The 20176-nt window shown below is 41.5% G+C and overlaps 1 protein-coding gene across 10 annotated transcripts in view; it reads left to right on the forward strand.

Annotated features, from left to right (window-relative positions):
- The window catches only part of MAST4 (microtubule associated serine/threonine kinase family member 4), a 510487-nt gene that overhangs the window by 471730 nt on the left and 18581 nt on the right, over positions 1-20176 (forward strand). For 6 of the 10 annotated variants that reach the window (XM_069492549.1, XM_069492550.1, XM_069492548.1 and 3 more), the window contains 8 exons: positions 993-1125; positions 2000-2165; positions 4388-4489; positions 10770-10892; positions 11093-11205; positions 13127-13254; positions 13613-13848; positions 17728-17928. In XM_069492549.1, the coding sequence (XP_069348650.1) occupies positions 993-1125; positions 2000-2165; positions 4388-4489; positions 10770-10892; positions 11093-11205; positions 13127-13254; positions 13613-13848; positions 17728-17928 (1202 nt within the window). The remainder of the gene's footprint in view (positions 1-992; positions 1126-1999; positions 2166-4387; positions 4490-10769; positions 10893-11092; positions 11206-13126; positions 13255-13612; positions 13849-17727; positions 17929-20176) is intronic. The other 4 variants (XM_069492551.1, XM_069492556.1, XM_069492558.1 and 1 more) reach the window with 1 other exon arrangement.

Genomic DNA, 20176 nt, shown 5'->3' on the forward strand with positions numbered 1-20176 from the left:
CTTAGACAATCCTTCCCTACTCCAAGATGATATACTTTTCTATTTTATTCACAATTTTAATTTATGTGACATTCATTTTGATTCAAGATACAGATAGGCTTCTCCCCCACCCCATGACTAGTTATTCATCTTGGTATGATTTATTAAATATTTCATGCTTTCTTCACTAATTTGAGCTACCTCTAAAAACATTAGATGTTAATATTCAAGACTTTAAGTGTGCTGAAAATTTTATAAAACTGACTCATGCTTATTCCAGGAAATTTGGACAGTGCAGGGAAAGAAAAGAAAAATTTTTATTCACAATACTACCAAAGACTCCTATTAAATTTTTGTTCTATTTCCTTCCAGTAGCTTTTTTTAACCTCTCTCTTCCTTTACATTTTTAAGTACTATGATATTGTATATACCATTTAAAATTTTTATTTTTCCACTTAAAATGAAAAGTTTTAAATATATTCAAATGTGAATTCTTTGCATGTAGAAGAAGTTTAGGTTTTGTGCTTAATGAGTAGAAATTTAAATGAGAGCTGGAAGTTGAACTCTGAAACAATCCTACATTTTTCTGTGGAAGTTCTTTATCTGGTGTCTCATTTGACTCACAGATGGGTTGCTTATCTTAGTTCCTGGGGTATGACAGGGGATTATTGGTAGCCCTTTCTTTTCTTATTCTGAAAATGGAAAAGGGTCAGAGTTACACACTTGCATTTTTCTAAGAGTTTGAGGGTGTTGTAAGTGACACCATATGTGACTGCTCTGACAAAGGTCAGCTATGCCTTGTCTCTGGCCCTCCCTTGTAAATTACACTCCGCTGCTAGATGCAAGTATTTGACATCTTTGTGTGACTTCATTTCTTTCCAGGCTGAGTTTTGTAATAAGCTTGACACCAATATATTAAATCGTGTTACAAATTGCTGGGTGAAGGGGGGAAACTTGAAATAAAGAACCAGCTTCAAAGTGATTGTTGTACTATGTGTCCTTCTCCTTCATAGCTTGTTGGTCACCTCCATGGGGCACATAAAGCTGACAGATTTTGGACTATCTAAAGTGGGACTAATGAGCATGACTACCAATCTTTATGAGGGTCATATTGAGAAGGATGCTCGTGAGTTCCTGGATAAACAGGTAAGTTTGGGGGCTGTTCAGTTCTATGCAGAAATACGAAGCACGGTATTGCCATTGAAATTCAGAATGAACTTGTGTGGACCATCTCCACGTTAGTACTGGTGGTTTAGATGTCTGTATAAGCCTTACGTTTAATAAAGTGCAAATTGCTCCCATTTTTCTCCTTGGGCCTCTTTGAACTGTCCGCTCCCTCTACCTTCCTCCCCCAACATTATGGTCTGTTAGCAAGACGAATGATCTAATTGCACACAAGTGAGAGTGTGAGAGAGACAAATGGAAAACTGTTTTTGTAAGGAATTCAGGAGTCTCAGTAGACCACTCGTGAAACTCATGATGCATCGTACAATCACGGGTGCTAAATCCAAGCCACGGCCCATTTGCCTTTAAGCATGCCTCATTACCATGTGCCCACAATCTGTTCATTGTAAAGTTACTTAAGGTAAACACATCTCAACTGTCATTGCTTTTATGAAATAACCAGTGTGACTATACTTTAGTCATATAAATATTATCTCTGATAATGACAGATTTTAAAATGCACTATTATTTTAAGTTTAAAGATTACAAATGTTTTTAATATTGTAAAATAGGTAAAACTACCAAATAGGGTCAGATTCTCAATGTGAAATTAAACATTGCACATAATTTAACATGAGAGCAGAATTTCAAGCTTTCCTTCTTTGGTATTAAAATAATTTTTTTGCCTTGGTATTGCAGATACCTACTTATAATTGTTGTTCTTCTGTCTTTGTCCATGTGGTTCCATGTGGTTGAGCAGGTGTACTCTGGGCAAAATAATTGGTGGTTAGCCATCTCGCTCATTTTAATTCATGTCTAATATTCCAATTACCCTAATATTGCAATCATCTTTTAGGTCTGTGGCACACCTGAATATATTGCACCAGAAGTCATTCTGAGGCAAGGCTACGGGAAGCCAGTGGACTGGTGGGCCATGGGGATTATCCTCTATGAATTTCTGGTTGGATGCGTGCCATTCTTTGGGGATACTCCAGAAGAGCTATTTGGACAAGTCATCAGTGGTAAATATCATCAGGAGTTATCTTTAAGCCACTGTTGGGAAGCAGCTATTTAATGCAAATCTGTTGAGTGTCGCAGTTTTTACTACTAAAATGTTAACCTTTATCAAACAGTTGAGCCAACAAATTAAAAGAACTCGCTCATCATAGCATATAATTGACATTCACAGTATCAAAAGAGCAATTTTGGGTTGAAAATTGACCCAAGGAAGTTTTGTTAACATGGAATTTGGAAATGTACTGGCCGTGGAACCAACTTTCATCATTTGTTTTTTCTGCAAAAGAAATTGGTGTGGGATTTGCAAATGATTTAGCTGCCGTCCAGTCTTCCTTTCCATAACAGGAAAGTTGCACCAGGGAAGAAAAGGTTATGTGGGTAACATTTACATAAATGGGAAAAATGGCTAATGGCACAATGAAGAAATTAACAAAAATATAATAAACCCTAAAACAAATGTCTACCAAATAGTAAATAATGAGAATGGGAAGGAAGCAAATTGAATCCACAGATTGTTAATGATTTCATTGGTAGTTGTTATGGTGTAATGTTATTTCTGTAACAGCTGTTCATCTTTCATTTAAAATTCAATAACTTTGAGATCTTAACCTGCAAGCTGACCCTAACTATTGTTGTGTGGCTTGTGGCAAAATGAAATGATAATTAAATAGGATCTATCACTACCCTATCTGCTGCTTTTTAGAAATTTCCCCGAAGCATAGATCAAAAAGGCCTCTCTCTTCCTGAAAGTTTGTCAGGCATCCCTGACATCTCTATTAACCACCCCCAGTCTGTTCTGGACTGTGTTTACAAGGTCTAGCAGCGGAACTAGGGGAAAAATTCATTTTATGGACGAGGAGCCCCTTTATCACAACATTGTTTTCTGTCATTGACTTTGCAAGCCAGGGATATTTGTAAACTTTAACAAAGCAGATTTGTGGGTTGCCTGCAGTGTGTAAGCCCTTTATACAATATCTGAGCTGTTTATGGATTTATAACTAGGCTGTTTTCTGATACCAAGACCTGAATGGCAAGGGGAATCAACTGTTTAATTAACACAAGCAGCAAATGCTGGCTTTGTTCTTGATGCCTTACGGCTCAGATGCATATTCATGTTTTATTTTCCAAATCAGATTTAAACTGCAGCAGAGGAAGCTAGAGGCAGGCACATACAGAAATAACTCATGTTTTTATTGCATTTCCTTATACACAAGCATGCACACCTGTCTTCGGGCAAACTCCTTTGGAATGAGAACATATTCTAATATTTATGGCAGATTTTAAATACTTCCATTACTATGATTACTTTGAGTTTTTTTTTTTTTTTCTTCATCTTCTTCTTTTTCAGTCTTAGCATTTTGACCTTTCCTTTGTCTTTGGAAACAGTTGTTTTTACAAAATTACTTTTTGCTTCTCAGAGCTGAAGAACTCTATGGCTATGGCCAAATTCTCAGTTGAAGAAATTGAGAGAAAAATCTTACCCTCAGATGATCCTCAGATGGGTGGCCACCTGAAATGCAGGTGTTTTTGAGTTTCTGTTATATTAAGTCTTCTTAACATCTATTTTTTTTTTTTTTTTTTTTGTTTTTTGTTTTTGAGACAGAGTCTCACTCTGTTGCCCGGACTAGAGTGCCATGGCATCAGCCTAGCTCACAGCAACCTCAAACTCCTGGGCTCAAGCAATCCTTCTGCCTCAGCCTCCCAAGTAGCTGGGACTACAGGCATGCGCCACCATGCCCGGCTAATTTTTTGTATATATTTTAGTTGTTTGGCTAATTTCTTTCTATTTTTGTTACAAACGGGGTCTTGCTCTTGCTTGGGCTGGTCTCGAACTCCTGAGCTCAAACAATCCGCCCGACCGGGCTTCCCAGAGTGCTAGGATTACAGGCGTGAGCCACCTCGCCTGGCCAGTCTTTTTAACATCTGTAAGGGGCAACTTGTTGGGAGCCAATTCTGTGAAAGAAAAATGAATCAAAACGAATGAAAATACCGGTTATTGAAATAATTCTCTTCCTGCCTTAAAGACAGCTATTCATGTCTTGTAAAACAGTGCTTCTCAAACTTGACTATGCATAGAAATTAACTGAAGACCTTATTAAAATTCAGTAGGTCTGGGGTAGGGCCTGAAATTCTGCATTTCTAACAAACTGCCAGGTGATGTCCATGCTGTTAGGACCTGGACCACCCTTTGAACAAAGAAATTATAAACTACTTTTCTTCCTTCTAGATGAGATCAACTGGCCTGAAAAGGATGAGGCCCCCCCACCCGACGCCCAGGATCTGATTACCTTGCTTCTCAGGCAGAATCCCCTGGAGAGACTGGGAACAGGTTAGAGCACATGTGTTTTAATTTTGCTAGTATGCAAGAAATAACATCTATGTGGAGCGCTGAGGCTTTTGTTTGTGTTTTGCTTTTGCATAGGCAACATCTGTTAGTTGATGCCTACAACACATCATAGCAGTAATATTTTGGATTTCGTTTTCTGGTTCAGAGCAGTATGTATGCTAGAAGAGTTGATTGTTTTTGTTGTTTTTGTGTGTTACAAAGCAGAGATTATTCTTCATTTATTTTAATAAATAAAACTTCTCTGGAAGAAAACTTCCAGGGCACATGTAACTCTTCTGTCCTGAAAAGCATGCATCTTAAGTGACTTAAACCAGGAGATAAGATTTGTGGAGCTCTTTTTGTTTTTTAATAGATGTTCCCATAAGGATTTGACCCAGCATGTTACCATCCACAGGCTTTGAAATGGGTTATCAGTACTTGAACTAATTACTAGAAATGAGTGCCTGGGGTTGAACCATGCCGTCCCATCAGCATGATTAGTACCGTGACCCAAGAAAGAGAATTAAAAACCACTGCCTTTCAAGATTAAGGAGATAGTAGATTTGTTTCTTGCTGATTATTTTTCCTGACTCTTTTGGTCGCAGTTTTTTATTTTATTTTCTTCCCTGTATTCTGAATATACAGACCTAGGGATCCCAGTATAGAGTCCCCCGCCTGCCCAAGTATGTGAATTTATCATACTATCACATATTTAGCCAAGTATGTGAATTTTAGATAAAACTAAAATAGTAAATATAAATGCACATACTCTAGCCAGCATCCATGATTTTCATCAGTGAAAATTGTTGCCTTGATAGGTTGTTTACTCTGAGCTGTTTCATTCTATTTTATTTTAATAGAAATAGCAGAAAATACTGAGGAAATAATTCTCTTCCCCATTTTTTCCTAAGACAAAAATCATTTGCAACAGCTCCAAATATTTATCTTATATTATTCTCCACATTCACCCACAGATTGCCCTGTTAGAGGGTGTTGTTCTTGCTTAAGTATGAAATGCTGTGCTACTGGACTTTATGATAACGTATTAGAGCAAGCGTCAGCAAACTATGGCCTATGGGCCAAATATGGCCCACTACCTGTTTTGTAAATAAAGTTTTATTGAAACACAGCAATGCCAATTCATTTACATATTGTCTATGGCTGCTTTCATGCTACAAGGGCAGAGTTAGGTAGTCATGGTAGAATGTATGGCCCACAAAGACTAAAATATTGATTGGCCCTTTACACAAAAAATTTGCAGACCTGCATTAGCGAATCCAAGAAGGCTTAAGATCAAGGCTTAACTGGAAAATTTTTTGAGTTGAACCTCTTACTAGAGTAGTACCTGTGACTTTTTGCCTTTTTAGTGGGTGAGTGGACTTTTAAATTAGAAAGCCAATATAAATTGAGGTTAAGGGCACAAACGCCAGAGTCAGACAGTCTGAGCTGAAATCTCAGCTGTGTGATCATGGGCAGGTTACTTCTTTTCATTTCCTCATCTGTGAAAAGGAGCTTTTAGAAGTGCTACCTCACAGGATTATTGTGAAGATAAAAAGCGGTCCTCCACATAGGACTCTTACCACCAGATGCAATGCTGCCAGCACTGTTGTTTTTAATTTTATCCGTATATAATCTCATGCTTTCCATTCTGGACATGCAAGGTATAGCGATGGTGGTGGTACCCCTGCCTTTGAACTCTTTGGACAGAGGACTTTATATTTCTTCCTACTTACTGCTTTTCTAGTTGTCTGAAGTGACTAGCAAACTTGTTATGTCACACCCTCTGTGGGACAGTTAGATTTGCTTTATGGTTTAAGAGATATGAGGAGCTATCAAAGATTTAGTGTCAGGACTATATACGGGGCAACATTTTAATGACTGATTTTTACTCACTTGAGCCAAATAGGAGAAGCAGCGGCATTTTAAGACTGTCCTGCAGTAAATACAAATATTTATTTACACATCCCAATTCAATTTACACAGAGAAATGTCATCCTAACATCTGACTAAAAATATATTAGAATAGGCGCACCCCTTCTAAAGGAAACTCAACGGTCCCTTTCTTTTCGGTGTTCAAGTATCAGTTTGGAGAATTTTTCTGCTCAATTCAAGTTGAGTATCCCTTATCTGAAATGCTTGGGAGCAGAAGTGTCTCAGATTTTGGATTTTTTCGGATTTTGAAATATTTGCATATACATAATGAGAGATCTTGATGGTGGGACCCAAATTTAACACAACATTTATTTATGTTTCATGTACACCTTATACACATAGCCTGAAGCTAATTCTATAAAATATTGTAAGTAATTTTCTGTATAAAATGAAGTCTGTGTACACTGAGCCATCAGAAAGCAAAGACATCTCTATCTCAGCCACCCAAGTGGACCTTCTGTGGTTGTTTGGTGTCACCACCATTCCTGGCTCTGAATTTATATGCCACCAATGAGCACTTTCTTACATGTATTCACACATGGATACTTAACAATTAAAAAAAGACATACCATTAATACAGTGAAAAAAGAACGTGTGCAGGGAAACTCAGCAGCACAGTAGCATCACCAGGGTGCCTGTATCGGCTCTTAAGCAAGAGCAGCGCAAACAATGGCAGGCTTTTAGTGTCTACCTGTGATGCTGTGTTTGGATGAAAAGGTTACCGTACACTGTCTTTTATTTTTTTAGGTGAGAAGAAACATCAGAGGCAGTTGAGGGACCAGGAAGTGGGTCCTCTGGGGATTAGGAGCCCTTCTGCAGGATGTTTTTTTATACATTCCTGCCAGAGTCATCTGCCTCCCTAACAACAGTTTTTGTCTTAGAAGTCTCTCTTTGATTTTTATAAACTGACATGATTTCATGTTCTGTTAGGAATGCACACTGCTCTCATCCTTCAATAAGCCCATCACATGTTTTGACTGCAACCCATCACATGAGGTCAAGTGTGGAATTTTCCACTTGTGGCATCATGTCAGTGCTCAGAAAGTTTCCAGTTTTGGAGCATTTCAGATTTTAGATTTTCGGATTGGGGATGCTCAACCTGTATTCTGCCAGGTTCACTCCTCCAAGAATACTGAGATTCTTGATTGGGCTTGATGTAATGAGGCAGGGCTTTAACGATGATGAGCACATCCATGTTTATATATCATATGCTGCAGGTTTCTTCTCTGCATGCTTCCTCATTGACTGCTACATTCAGTCTTTTCAGGGTTTGACAGTTTGAGGAACAAATCCCCTAGCAGAAGCCCAAAAGAGACATTTAAAAGACCCTGCCTGAGCTCTGAGCATTGTTAGGAAGTGCTTGCCAAACAGGCAGGCCCAACGTGACAGGTCCCAGTAGGGCCCAGAGAATGAGGCTGAGAATCCCGCAGGCCTGCCATGCTGCTTCCAATGACAGCATTTTGTATTTAATGCATATTTAGCGGGCAAAATAATGCACCGTGAAAATGTGCGAATGCACATTTGCCCAAGAGACTAGAGAGGCTGAGAAAAAGGGTGTGAAGAACATAATGGATATTTAAGAAACTTCCATGAAAGGAGAGAAAAGGGAGAATGTCAGTGCCAAAGTGTAACTTGCAATTTGGGAACTTGTCCTTCTTAAACTCTACTTTTGAACTTGTAGAGTATTGAGTGACAGTCTGGCTCATTGGACTTCAGAGCTTCTCGGATGTGACTCCTACCCACATAACAGCCGTGAGGACTTGAGTAGTTTCTTCATTGCCCTGAGGCTCAGTTTACTAGTCTGTGAAGATGGGCCTGTTATAGACCTCACAGGATCGTTGTCAGGAGTAAATGCAAAAGTGTTCTTAAAGGTGTCTAGTACATTGACCTAGTAGTGCATAATAGGAGCAAAAGAAATAACCAGTTTCCCTTCCCTTCATGGTGAATTCTTGCAATGAGAGCTGTCATTGGCATGAGTGATTTGTATTTAGCTCATAATGCCATCACCCATATTTTGCCAACAATTTAGCCCTGAGGTTATTTCCCCTCAGTTTGTCCCTTTAAATCCTTATCTCTCTGTAAGTGCATGCTTGATAACCAGCTTCTTCAGTGAGGCTCAGAGGCAAAGGGTGAGAAATGTGAGCTAGAAGAGCAGTGGACTGTGGGGCCTTGGGGAGGGACCCGTTTGTCACGGTCCACAGAGATGAAGCAGAGGCGCTCACCAGCTTGGGTCCCAGAGGGTGGCAGGCAGGGGAGTATGGCCCTCACTCTCTAGATGTGGTCTAGAAGTGCTATTTGAGTCCTTAGCCCTAAAGAAACTGCTCTCCTGGGTAAAATTGAACAACTCAAAATGTCAGGGCTGGGTCATTGATTCGGCCCCACGAGTAGCAGCAGAAGTCGTGGTCATCGTGGTATAGTGCAACCATGGCTGGACTAGGAGTCCAGAGAAGTGTGTCTTGGGCCACTAATTAGGGCCTCATCCTCTGGACCTCAATGTTGTCAGCACAGTGAGGGAGCTGTGTGGGGAAACATGTAAGCCTTCTTGGCTTTGGTATTCTGCTTCTCCAAGTAAAAGAGCACTGGAAGAAAATGACACTGGCAGCTGTGTTTGGGGACATTGACTGGGGCTAGATGAAAGCCAGGATGCATGGTGGGCTGGAAGGGGGCTGCAGAGCTGCTGTAGAGCAGCCACATGAAGCTGCTGTCAGGCTCAGTTCCTCGGTATTGGCAGCTGTGAGTCCATTTACAAATCGATGCAAGAGATGGAGCAGGAGCACGCTAGGGCCTGCCGCCTCCTGCTGTGGTGGGCAGTAGGTACTGGGGCACTTAGGCTGGGCGGGTGTTTGCAGATAGGCCTAGATTCACCCCTCTAATCCTTACCCTCAAGGGGATCTTGGTCCAGTGAGCTTTATTGCTTATCCTTTGTTTCCACATCCACAAATGGAGTTGATAATGCCTACTTCCTGGGGGTATTTTCAGTGTATTAAAGGAAACAAGGTAACTGTAGCATCTGGTGCAATACTTGTCATAAAGCTGGCCTTCAAATCGTAGTTGCTAATGCTTAATATCAGACTTCAGTATTTTCCTAGAAACATGGAAAACACCTGGATAGAATCTTGGATAAAGAATCTAATCAAATGCTTTGTAAAGAAGAATCCGTTCTCCTCTTTTTTGGGTGATTTCCCCACTTTGCCCTTTTCTCTCCATTCCATTGTTTTCAGAGCACCAGCTTGCCTTGGCTGGGTTTGGAGTGAGAGCCCACGCTATGCCTTGTGCTAGAGGGACATGGGGACAAAGTTGCATCCCTGAACCACACAGACGGCACCCCCACCACCCAACCAAGATCCACAGCACATTTTCCATTCAGCTTGCATTTCTCATCCTATTCCTTTTGTACCCCACAGAGGACAGGATGAGAGGCATGGGTGACAACTGCAAGGAAGAGGCATTTGCATTGCACCTAGAGGAGATCTCCTGGCAGGGAGGATGATTAGACCCCGGCATTTGTCTCCTGAGCAATCTCTCTTCCTAGTGGTTTTTAGGATTAATTCTTTGTTGTCTCCCCCTCCACAGTGTGTGTGCTGGTGGCAGGGCGGGGGTCTGCCCTCCTGCTGTGATTTCATAGCGTGTACCTTCTTCTCTTCACATGTTTTGATGGGGCCTGTCCTTTAAAATCCCTCTTTAAAATCATGAACTGAATTAAAAAATGTTCACTGACTTGTGCTACCATGCTGACTTGGCAAAAAGAAGCCTAAAACTTAGAATTGTCATTGATTTTTATTGGAGGCATTATACATCCATAAAACAGGTTTGTCAGTTTGTTACTTAAGAGTCTGTAATCCACAGAATCTGTTTCCTACCTATGTTAATGAGCAATCCAGTAAAATTGAATGGTAACCACTACATATAGTATTTAGGAAAATGTCATTATTTTTAACCTTACCTCCAGAGGGGAAATATTGCTGTGAACACATTCTGCACCTTGTTAGAATTTCTTTGCATTTTTAATGAGTGGGTCTGCTTTGGGCCAACATGCATCCACATCCCCAGGTTTGGCATAATACGATTTTAAGTAGCCGAATCATTAACCTTTGAAAAATGGAGGAAGTCATGGAAAAATTAACAAAGAAAAACTGTGCCATAGCAACTGCTGTTTAGCAGCATCAAATCTCTTACTGATAAATTATCAGAAACTTTTTTTGGGTTTTGGTTACAAAGTGAAAAAGTATGATTTCCATGTGTTCTTTATTTCTCTGATGAATTTTTAAAATTGTTCTTAGAAACTGATCTTTACCTTTGCTCGAGAGACAGTTAACACTTTCTTCTCTGTCTCTACCCGCCCCCCTTCCAGGTGGTGCGTATGAAGTCAAACAGCATCGCTTCTTCCGTTCGTTAGACTGGAACAGTTTGCTGAGACAGAAGGCAGAATTCATTCCCCAACTGGAATCTGAGGATGACACCAGTTATTTTGATAGTATGTGTATCATCTGACGTAAAACACTGTTTGGCCTTTACTTTGTTAAAAATCAGCTTCACTTTTGAACCTTCCAATCTCATACCTATGAGTTCCTAAACGTATAATGTTGATTTGATACGGACACTCGTATTTAAAATGTGTAAATTAGAAGCTGCAGTTCTGAGTAATTGGAGCTATTCCCAAACATTTCTCTGCAGCTCGGTCAGAGAAGTATCATCATATGGAAACGGAGGAAGAAGATGACACAAATGATGAAGACTTTAATGTGGAAATAAGGCAGTTTTCTTCTTGTTCACATAGATTTTCAAAAGTAAGTGAAATGTGGCATAAACCTACAGAGTCTTTCTGGGAGAATCTCCCACTGGCCAGATATTTGGTACCCCTAACCAGCTGGGTAGGATTGAAAAACTGCCTACCCTTTGGGGGGTTTCGAGTCTCCTGTGCTTAAAATTACTTTTTGTTTAAGAAAAGTGACCTTATCAGCCTGATGGTCCAGAGTCCCTACCCCGCTCTTTCCACAAATTGTGATTCCACAAATTTTTCTTGGAGGCATAACCTTGCACGCATAGTCCTCTTTTTGGAACGTGATCGCTACTTATGTGGTGACCTTGCCTTGCATGTCCCTCGGCCTATCTCAGTGCCAGGCTATGGAGGCATCATCCATTTCTTTCATCTTGTGGAGGAGAAGGCTCAGTCCTTGACATAAGCAAAGATACTTTGGGACAGTTGACTTTGGAATCAGAATCTGTGGTAACCAGTGATAGAAATTGTAAGTCATATTGAAAAGGCAGTAGCAAGCCAAGCCAGAATTTTGGAAATGGTAGAAGATAATAAAATGGATGCTTGAGAAATGCCTTTTTATGGATATCGGTGAGATTAGAAAACAATCAAAACAAACAAATCTGATATTCTGAGACAGGGCGGGGCCGTAGGAAAAATGGAAATCAACCTGAGGGCACCCCACCTCCCTTTTGCTATTTTCAGTAGCAACATATTTTCTGTTGCCATGGCATTTTGCATGATGATTGTTTAGTTTTTCTGTAACATTTAGTGATTTTTAAAGTGCTCTGTAGCTTTTTCCAAGTGATTACATGGAGTGCACCGGCAGACTGGCCAGCACTACCCTCCCTGTTTATAGGGATGACATAGAGTGGATTTCCCTGGGGAGGATGGTGGCAAGTCCATCCCAGAGCCAGGAAAAAAGCTTTGCTAACACTGAGTGTGGGTTCAGACCAGGACCTGTTCTCTGGCTTATCAAAGCCAACCCTGAACTCTTTCCGTCTTTGCCTTGGCTGGTATGGCATTTTCTGCTGTCTCCTGTTCTTTAGCCATCGTCCCTTTTTTTTTTTATTTCATCTTATTGTTATGGGGGATACAGAATTGCAGGTTACATACGTTGCCCGTGTACCGCCTTTCCCCCCAAGTCAGAGCTCCAGGCGTGTCTATTCCCCAGGTAGTGCACCTTTTAATCCCGCGAGTTTGTAGGAGGGCTGAGGGCCATTGCCGTGAGAGCAGCGCATGGCTGAATAAGGTGGTAGGGCTTCCTGCACCGGCCTCTCAGCCTCCCTGTTTTCCTTCCATCTTCCCTACAGGACAGCAGAGATTCAGAGGTGGGCAGAGACCTTGGGCTTGCCTGAGCTCTGAGCCCCTTCAGGAATACTAGTACCGTCACATGAGGCTGCCCGTCTGTATAGGTGATTTGTAAGCCAAAAAAATAACTCTGGCTCTTATAACCAAATATGTAGTGCATCCCCGCCCTCCCCTCCCCTGCCCAAGTCTTGAAAGAGATAATTTATTCTTTACTTTGCACTCAATTCCAATTCATTTTTCTTCTTCCTACCCCTGACTGGTGGCCATTAAATCTTTTTCTCTGTTATTTTCTTTTTCCGATTGACTTCATGGTTAAAAAGTAATCTAAGATGTGTATTGATTCCCAGGCCTAGAAACCCCAGTGTGTCTATGGATTTAGTTTGCAGATGTGAAGTCCACAACGAGGTATGGTGAAAGAGGATGATGAATTCATAGCCCCCTACTCAAAAAAAAAAAAAAAAAATACACTCCATGACCCTTCATCTCAGAATTCAAGTAAACAGCATTGGAAAGTACTTTCTGAATACATGGTTTCAGTTCAAAATTTAGTTATCCTCTCAGGTTTTTCTCTCAAGACTTTTTTTTTTTCTGACAAACTCTTTCTAGACGATATTAATAAGCACCGATTATTTGCCTTCCAGGTTTTCAGCAGTATAGATCGAATAACTCAGAATTCAGGAGAAGAAAAGGAAGACTCAGGAGACAAAACCAAAAGCACAACCTTGCCATCCACGGAAACGTTAAGCTGGAGTTCAGAATATTCTGAGATGTATGTGAAATGCCTCTTCAATAACATCATGAGCAGTAGCTATTAGAGCAGTCTCTCTTAAACTTTAGTGAGCATCAGAGTCTCTGGGGGCTTGTGAAAACACAGATTGCTGGGCCCCCTCCCAGAGTTTCTGATGCAGTAGATCTGGGGTGGGGCCTAAGAATGTATGTGCATTTCTAACAAATTCCTGGATCATGTTGGTGCTGCTGGTCTGGGTACCACATTCTAAGAACCATTGCACTAGACGTGTCTTGGTTAGAGGCTTATCTAAGTCCCATTTTTACCTGACTTCTTCCAAAATACACCTTTAACAGTTTCCTAGTATGTATATATGACTGTGTTTTTGTTTTTAATGAAGGCAACAATTGTCAACATCCAACTCTTCAGACACTGAAAGCAACAGACGTAAACTCAGCTCTGGCCTGCTTCCGAAACTGGCTATTTCAACAGAGGGAGAACAAGATGAAGCTGCCCTCTGCCCTGGAGACCCCCGTGAGGAGCCGGAAAAACCAGCCCTTCCTCCTGAAGAGTGTGGGCAGGAGGAGCCCGAGGTCACCACCCCCGCCAGCACCATCAGCAGCTCCACCCTGTCAGGTAAGCCCCTGGGCACGTCCTCGTCCTCGCACGGAGAAGTGACTCAGTGCTCGGAGTCCCAGCCAGGTGGTAGTGAGGGGTGTTTTAAGCTACTAGACTCCCTCCATGGCCTTACTTCTTGGGCGAGGGGAACGATCTCCTGAGAGCTAAGATCAGAGGTCCCAGACGGCTCCTTAGTGCCTGGCCGTGTGGCACTGAGGTTTGACCTTGGAGCCAGCCTTCGCTTTCACAGCCGGGTTTCTGTGGGGTCTGTTCATGACAGTCAGACACGCTAAGGGAGCACGTTCTCAGTTGTTGATGCAATGACCTGCCTTTTGAAGTTACATCTAACTCAGAGTTCAGAGTAAGGGACAATATTAAATAGTCAAATTATCAAAATTACTTTTGAAAGACAGTTTCAATCACTCATAAGGTACAGGATAAAGCCACATTTCCCTCTAGCATTGAAACGGAGGGTTACTTCTTCGAATGAGTTGGCTTTTGCTAAGGGGTCGTGCTGTGTCTCTCCACAGTAGACTCACGCTGCATACAGTGAGATGCTTCTGCTCTGAGGTTCATGGATGCCTTCTGGTGCATCTAGAACAGAGGGGGAAGAGGAGAGTCAGAAATACCAACACAATTTAAATTGGTATTTTTTTGTGCATATGAAATAATTCCACTACAGACAAAAGTTCCCTTCCCAGTCTCCGGGTGACAGAGTAAGAAACTCCTGAGACATCTTTGCCTGTTTAGGAGGCAGTCAGAGGGTTTGAGCCTTTTCTTTGAAAGCGCTTTTGTAACATTACCTTTGTGCGAAGTGACCTCCCTAGCAAGAGCATCTTCACAGGTTTTTAAAGTGCTTAATGTATCATGGATATTTGTTGGCTCTTCATAGTGGAGGCATCCTCATTAGGTAATCAAACTTGCACTTCCCTCGGAATAAGCTTCTAAGTACTTTTAAAATATCATTTGGTTTATAAGAATTTTATGCATAGCATATCCTTCTTTGGAGCCATTTATTTCAAAAAATCATAGATTTGGCTTAGGGTTGCTATAGTAAATGTTTTCATTAGGCCATATTCAATATGCTATATTGATAACCATGAATGATTCCAAGACTTTTCATCAATTTTTTTAAACTCACTGAATATTTATAGTGTAAGATTTAAAAAAAAAATCATTTCAAGAGAACAAATCTTACAGGCTGGATTTATTTCAGCCTCACTAAAGGGTTTGGGTCTGTGGAACTTCACATGTGCTTACAGTTTACTGTGGGGAAAAATAGTGTTGGGTTTTCTTCTTCTCTCTCTCCACCTCAGTTCTGGTTCCTTGTTGGATAATTCCACCTTTCCTAACTATAAAGCCAAGAGAAGAGCAATATAGAAGTTAGTAGAAAGGCAAACTCTGACCATTGTTAACTCATTTTGGTTCTCAAAGGTAAATATTACTGGTTACAAAGGTGTCTGTCTGGTTCTTAGTAATCTTACTGTGAATAGAGTATATTCATCTCCATTTAAAATTTATTCTTACTGCGGTGAATTGTTTACCATCTCTTAGTTTCCTCAGCCTCCTTACTATCAGAAAGGTAGGAGGTAAAGGGAGGGGAAGAGTGTCTAAGCATTTGATTGATTACTTTCATAATTAAAAAAAAAATCTGCCTGGGCCCTGCCATGCATTTTGATTAATAGATTCAAAGCACCTCTCTCTCTCTCCCCCCCCCCCATCTCCCCCATGCACATACTAAAAATAATCAAAGACCTCGGGGGCTGTACAGAATAGAGAGACGAGCTGATTTTCTTATAGCCAAGGGTAATTAGGGAATCTGAAAACTGTGACTACAGTAAAATTAAATGTGTTGATTTTTATATTGCTCCACCATCAAAAAGAAGGAACCCTTGACATTTAGAGAACATTAAGGTGACATTATCCACCATTGGCAGAAAAGAAGCACATGCCCACGTGCAGTGCTGCGAAATGAGATGGCAGAGGCGGGAGGGAGGGGACAGGAGATTGTATATCCACACTCTGGCATTGAGGGAAGTGCAACTTTATACCTGTTTCCCTTTTTTCATGACTACATTGTATTTGAATCCGTGCAAAGTAAAAGTGTTGAAGCCTTAGGTGTGTTGCTCTAATGCTTCCAGCAGTTACTCATCATGAAGAGATTTGGCTTTTCATTTTATACTTGTCATCCAGACTAAATTAGAAAGATGAAGGGAGTGTGTAAATAAGCCAAAGGTAAGCTTAAGTTTTGTGCAATGAGAGTTTTTACTATGAAGCAGTTTTTATCTAGTCCTTCAGCAGTTGATTTCTTTAAGGGAATGGAATATGCTGTTAAGTGAGAATGAGTTTAGCATAGAGGAACAAAAAGCTGGTAGATGTTTGCCTTAAAAGTATCTTGCTCTGTTGGTCAGTTGGGTGTAACATGGAAGTTACATACAGCATAGGAGATGGCCACGAGGTGTGCTGTGCCCAAGCCCGCTCTCCCAAGTCCCAAGCCTCCTTAGCAGAGACCACAGCTGTAAGGTCTGTGCCACCTCCATGAGCGAGGGCCAAACCACAACTGTACAGCTGAGTGGTGTGTATATAGCAGTGCAACAGGAATGTCAGTTAAGTCTAATTAAGCCTAACTCTTTCATAGGCAAAGAACATCATGTGGTCAGCACTTTAAAATGTGCTGGCTGATCTTTCAAAGGATCGTTTATAATGGTATTAAATACTCTGCATGGACATCTTAAGGTGAAGATGGAATTGATTGTAAAGCACAGGAGGCTTATACTATGGCATTTAGAAATACAAATGAGATGAGCGTTGCCTCTTCTGGATAGACAAAACTGTCTTTTCTTTTAGAAGAGAAAAAGAAAAAAATAGAAAACTACTGACTTGGGAAAGAAAGAGTAGGAGAAAGCACAGTGGGTAGCTGCTCTTCTCTGGGGGACTCAGTGTGTCTTCCTGCTTGAGAACTTTCTTTACTCTCAGCCTCTGCAGTCCCCAGACCAACACCAGTCGTTTTCGGTTTCTGCGTCTGCCTACGGGCTTACGCTCCACTGTTGAGGGGAGTCCTAACTTTTTAACTTAAAAAAATAACTCTAGTTTATATGAAAGATTAATAAAATTAAAAGTAAAGAAGGTGTGGCTTAGAGGGGATGGGAAATAACTTCAGGAAGGATCAAAGTATGACATACTGTCTAGATTAAAAGCCAGGAAGATGAAGTGGGCTGTTGAGTAATGTGGTGAGTAATATCCTTCGTCTTTGTCTTGTCCTTTGACATTGACAAGGAGCTTAGAGTGGAAGGAGGCATATGGCGTGAGAAGTCCAAGGGGGCACGTTAGGCTCTTTCTGCGAGTTACGTACCTGAGCCTAGTGTGAGGTGTGCCCTCGGAGATAACACAGACAAAAGTCTACATAGAGTGATCGAGTGCTGCCCAGTGACAAAATTGTTATTAACAGCATTGATAGTGATGATCAACAGTATCAAAGGACAATCAGAGTGTGAAGTGGGTGGTCATGATGTCCGTGGGGAATGTTTGAGTCACAGCCTGACCTTTCAGGGTGAGGAGTGGTTGAGGGAGAGTTATCTCTACAAGGGTTCTAAAATACAGATTGTAGAAAGTAATTTATTCCTTCAGTTAAACTGAGCCATTGGTTGAGAATTAGCAGAGTTGTGTGCAGATAGAATGAAGGCCTGAATGGTCACCTCTCCTGTCTCTTCCTCCTCCACATCACCTTTCTCAAACCAGTCGTGTGTTTTTAATGTTCTCCTGACGCCAATGGACGTGCTACCCACGTGGGAGTATGTTTTCCAGCATTCGTTCCTCCTCCTCTCCCCCTCTCCCCCTCTCCCAACCTCTCCTATCCTAGATTTTCCTGAACATGTTTATCCCTTCTTCTCTGTACAGTTGGCAGTTTTTCAGAGCACTTGGATCAGATAAATGGACGGAGCGAGTGTGTGGACAGTACAGATAATTCCTCAAAGCCATCCAGTGACCCCGCCTCTCACATGGCTCGGCAGCGATTAGAAAGCACAGAAAAAAAGAAACTCTCGGGGAAAGTCACAAAGTCCCTCTCTGCCAGTGCTCTGTCCCTCGTGATCCCAGGAGGTAGAGAGACACCTGCTTGCATGAAATCGTGTGATTTGTGCATGTGGCCCCGTGTGGAATGCTGGTTGGGATGCAAGATCGCTCGCAGCAGTGACGGGGCAGCCTGTTGCATCTCCCCTTCTGCGTCAGGAGGTGGGAGAGGCTTCCTGCCCACGAAGGCTGATTTCTTTCCTTTTCTTTTCTCCTTCCAACTTAAATGATACATTTCCCTCCGCTGAATAATTTTTCATCTCTAGACTATGTATTATTTATACACTTTACAGAGCTGTTTACAGCATCTGTGTTGGGAAGCTAAGTATAGTTTTCCTCATCTAATTAATGGGGAAACAGACACAGAGAACGTAAGCTTTTCATTGCTGGAGCTGCAGAGTCACAGCATTGAAACTGTAAGTTTCCCCAACCCTGTCAGTTGAGCTATGCTTCCTCCTACTGGTAGTCAAATCATTTTCTGTCGTTTTTTGGTAAACTGGACTTAATTACAGTTTGGTTGAATTGCAATATTTTCCCACAACCTGGCTTTGCCTCTAATGGTCACTAAGTCTGTAGTAATTCCACTGGCAGAGACAAAATACACACCCCGATGGTTGTGATATCACTTCAGTGACAGCAAGAGAGTGGAAATTGGACGTGAACTATATTGCATATGGCTTGTATTTGGAAGAATACAGACCATGTATAAAAAGGATTGTTTACATTTTTAAAATTTCGTATTTGTCCAGAAAGAAATTTGATATAAACAAATGCTCATTTGGGAGTAGTGCTCACTCTAGCAGATGCAGTTTCTGGGAGATGTCCCACTTAGCACCATAGAACAAACACCTGTCTCTCTAGTCTGAGTGACTCTTCATAACCCAGAAATAGTGGTCCCGGTGCAGCTGCACAATAGGGAAGGTAAGTTGGAAGTGGTCCAGTGTACTTGTGAATGCCCGTACTTTGGTGAAATAGGGCAATTATTCAGTTTGGGAAAATAAGGGAGACCATCACGAGGCAAAAAATTAGGAGCTTAGCTTTTCAGCATTTGGGGCCGATATGTGTCCACTCTATCCTCTTCCCACCTGCATGTTTTGAAGTTCCCTGCCCACCAGTGTGCATCTCTTCACCTGGCCCTTGATTAGACAGAAGGGAGCCAGCAAAAGAGAACCATGGTGCCACGTGAGGACAGAGAGTGAAGGAGCGTGGATAGTGAGTGCACATTCTGCTTTGCTCTTCTTTGGACAAGTGTAAGCATTGGAACAATGGGTGGTGTGGGTAAGTTCAGCTCGCTGGGACCACAGTGGAACGTGCCACACCTGGTGAGCCTCAGTAGCGCCGGGCACTTTGTAGCCTGGCTCCCAACTAAGCTCATATTTAAACCTCAGCATCTGGTATAGATTATTCTCCCTTTTCTCAAAAACACACATACACATATGTGCACATGCAGACAATTTCACATCGCCACTTAACACCTATTTAGATCCACGTAGATGGAATGGTGCTATGAACAATAAATTAAAAGTGTATTTGTGTTTTAGTTCATTTCTGTCGCTATAACAAAATACGTTAGACTGGGTAATATGTGAACAACAGAATTTATCGTTCATAGTTCTGGAGGTGGGAAGTGCAAGATCGAGGTGCCAGCTGATTCAGCGTCTGGTGAGGGCGCGTTCCTCAGAGACGGCACCTTCCGTGTGTCCTCACGTGGCAGAAGGGGCAAACGAGCTCCGCCAGGCCTCTTTTGTGAGGGCACTAATCCCATTCGTGAGGGAGTAGAACCTCAGGACCTCGTCACCTCCCGAAGGCCCCACCTCTTAACACCATCGCCTTGGGGCTCAGATTTCAACATATGAATTTAAGGGGAACACAAGCAATCAGACCACAGCAGTTTGCTGAGAAAACAGAGTAGAGCTGGTATTTTGGGATATGAATTGAGTTTCTCTTAACGTTTCTCTATCTCACCACCATTATCCTCTCAGAAACCTTATCAGAATTACAGATAATATATGAAGAGAATCAGTTGTAACCATACTAAGGAGTTACTCTTTTATAGAGAAGTCAACATTTCCATGTTTTCTTGATTAAAATTCTTTAATCAGTACTGGTTCAATAGCATTGTAGATTAATAAATTAACAATTGCTTTCCTGGGCATGTGTGTTAAACAGGACCATGTTAAAGTTGCCTAGTACAGGATTTGGAGTCCCGGTGTCTCTTACTGTGGCACATAAAGTCTTCTGTGCGTGAGGACATACTTGAAATATATGCCTCTACGAT

The sequence above is a fragment of the Eulemur rufifrons genome, chromosome 17, assembly GCF_041146395.1.
Source record: "Eulemur rufifrons isolate Redbay chromosome 17, OSU_ERuf_1, whole genome shotgun sequence".
Taxonomy (NCBI): domain Eukaryota; kingdom Metazoa; phylum Chordata; class Mammalia; order Primates; family Lemuridae; genus Eulemur; species Eulemur rufifrons.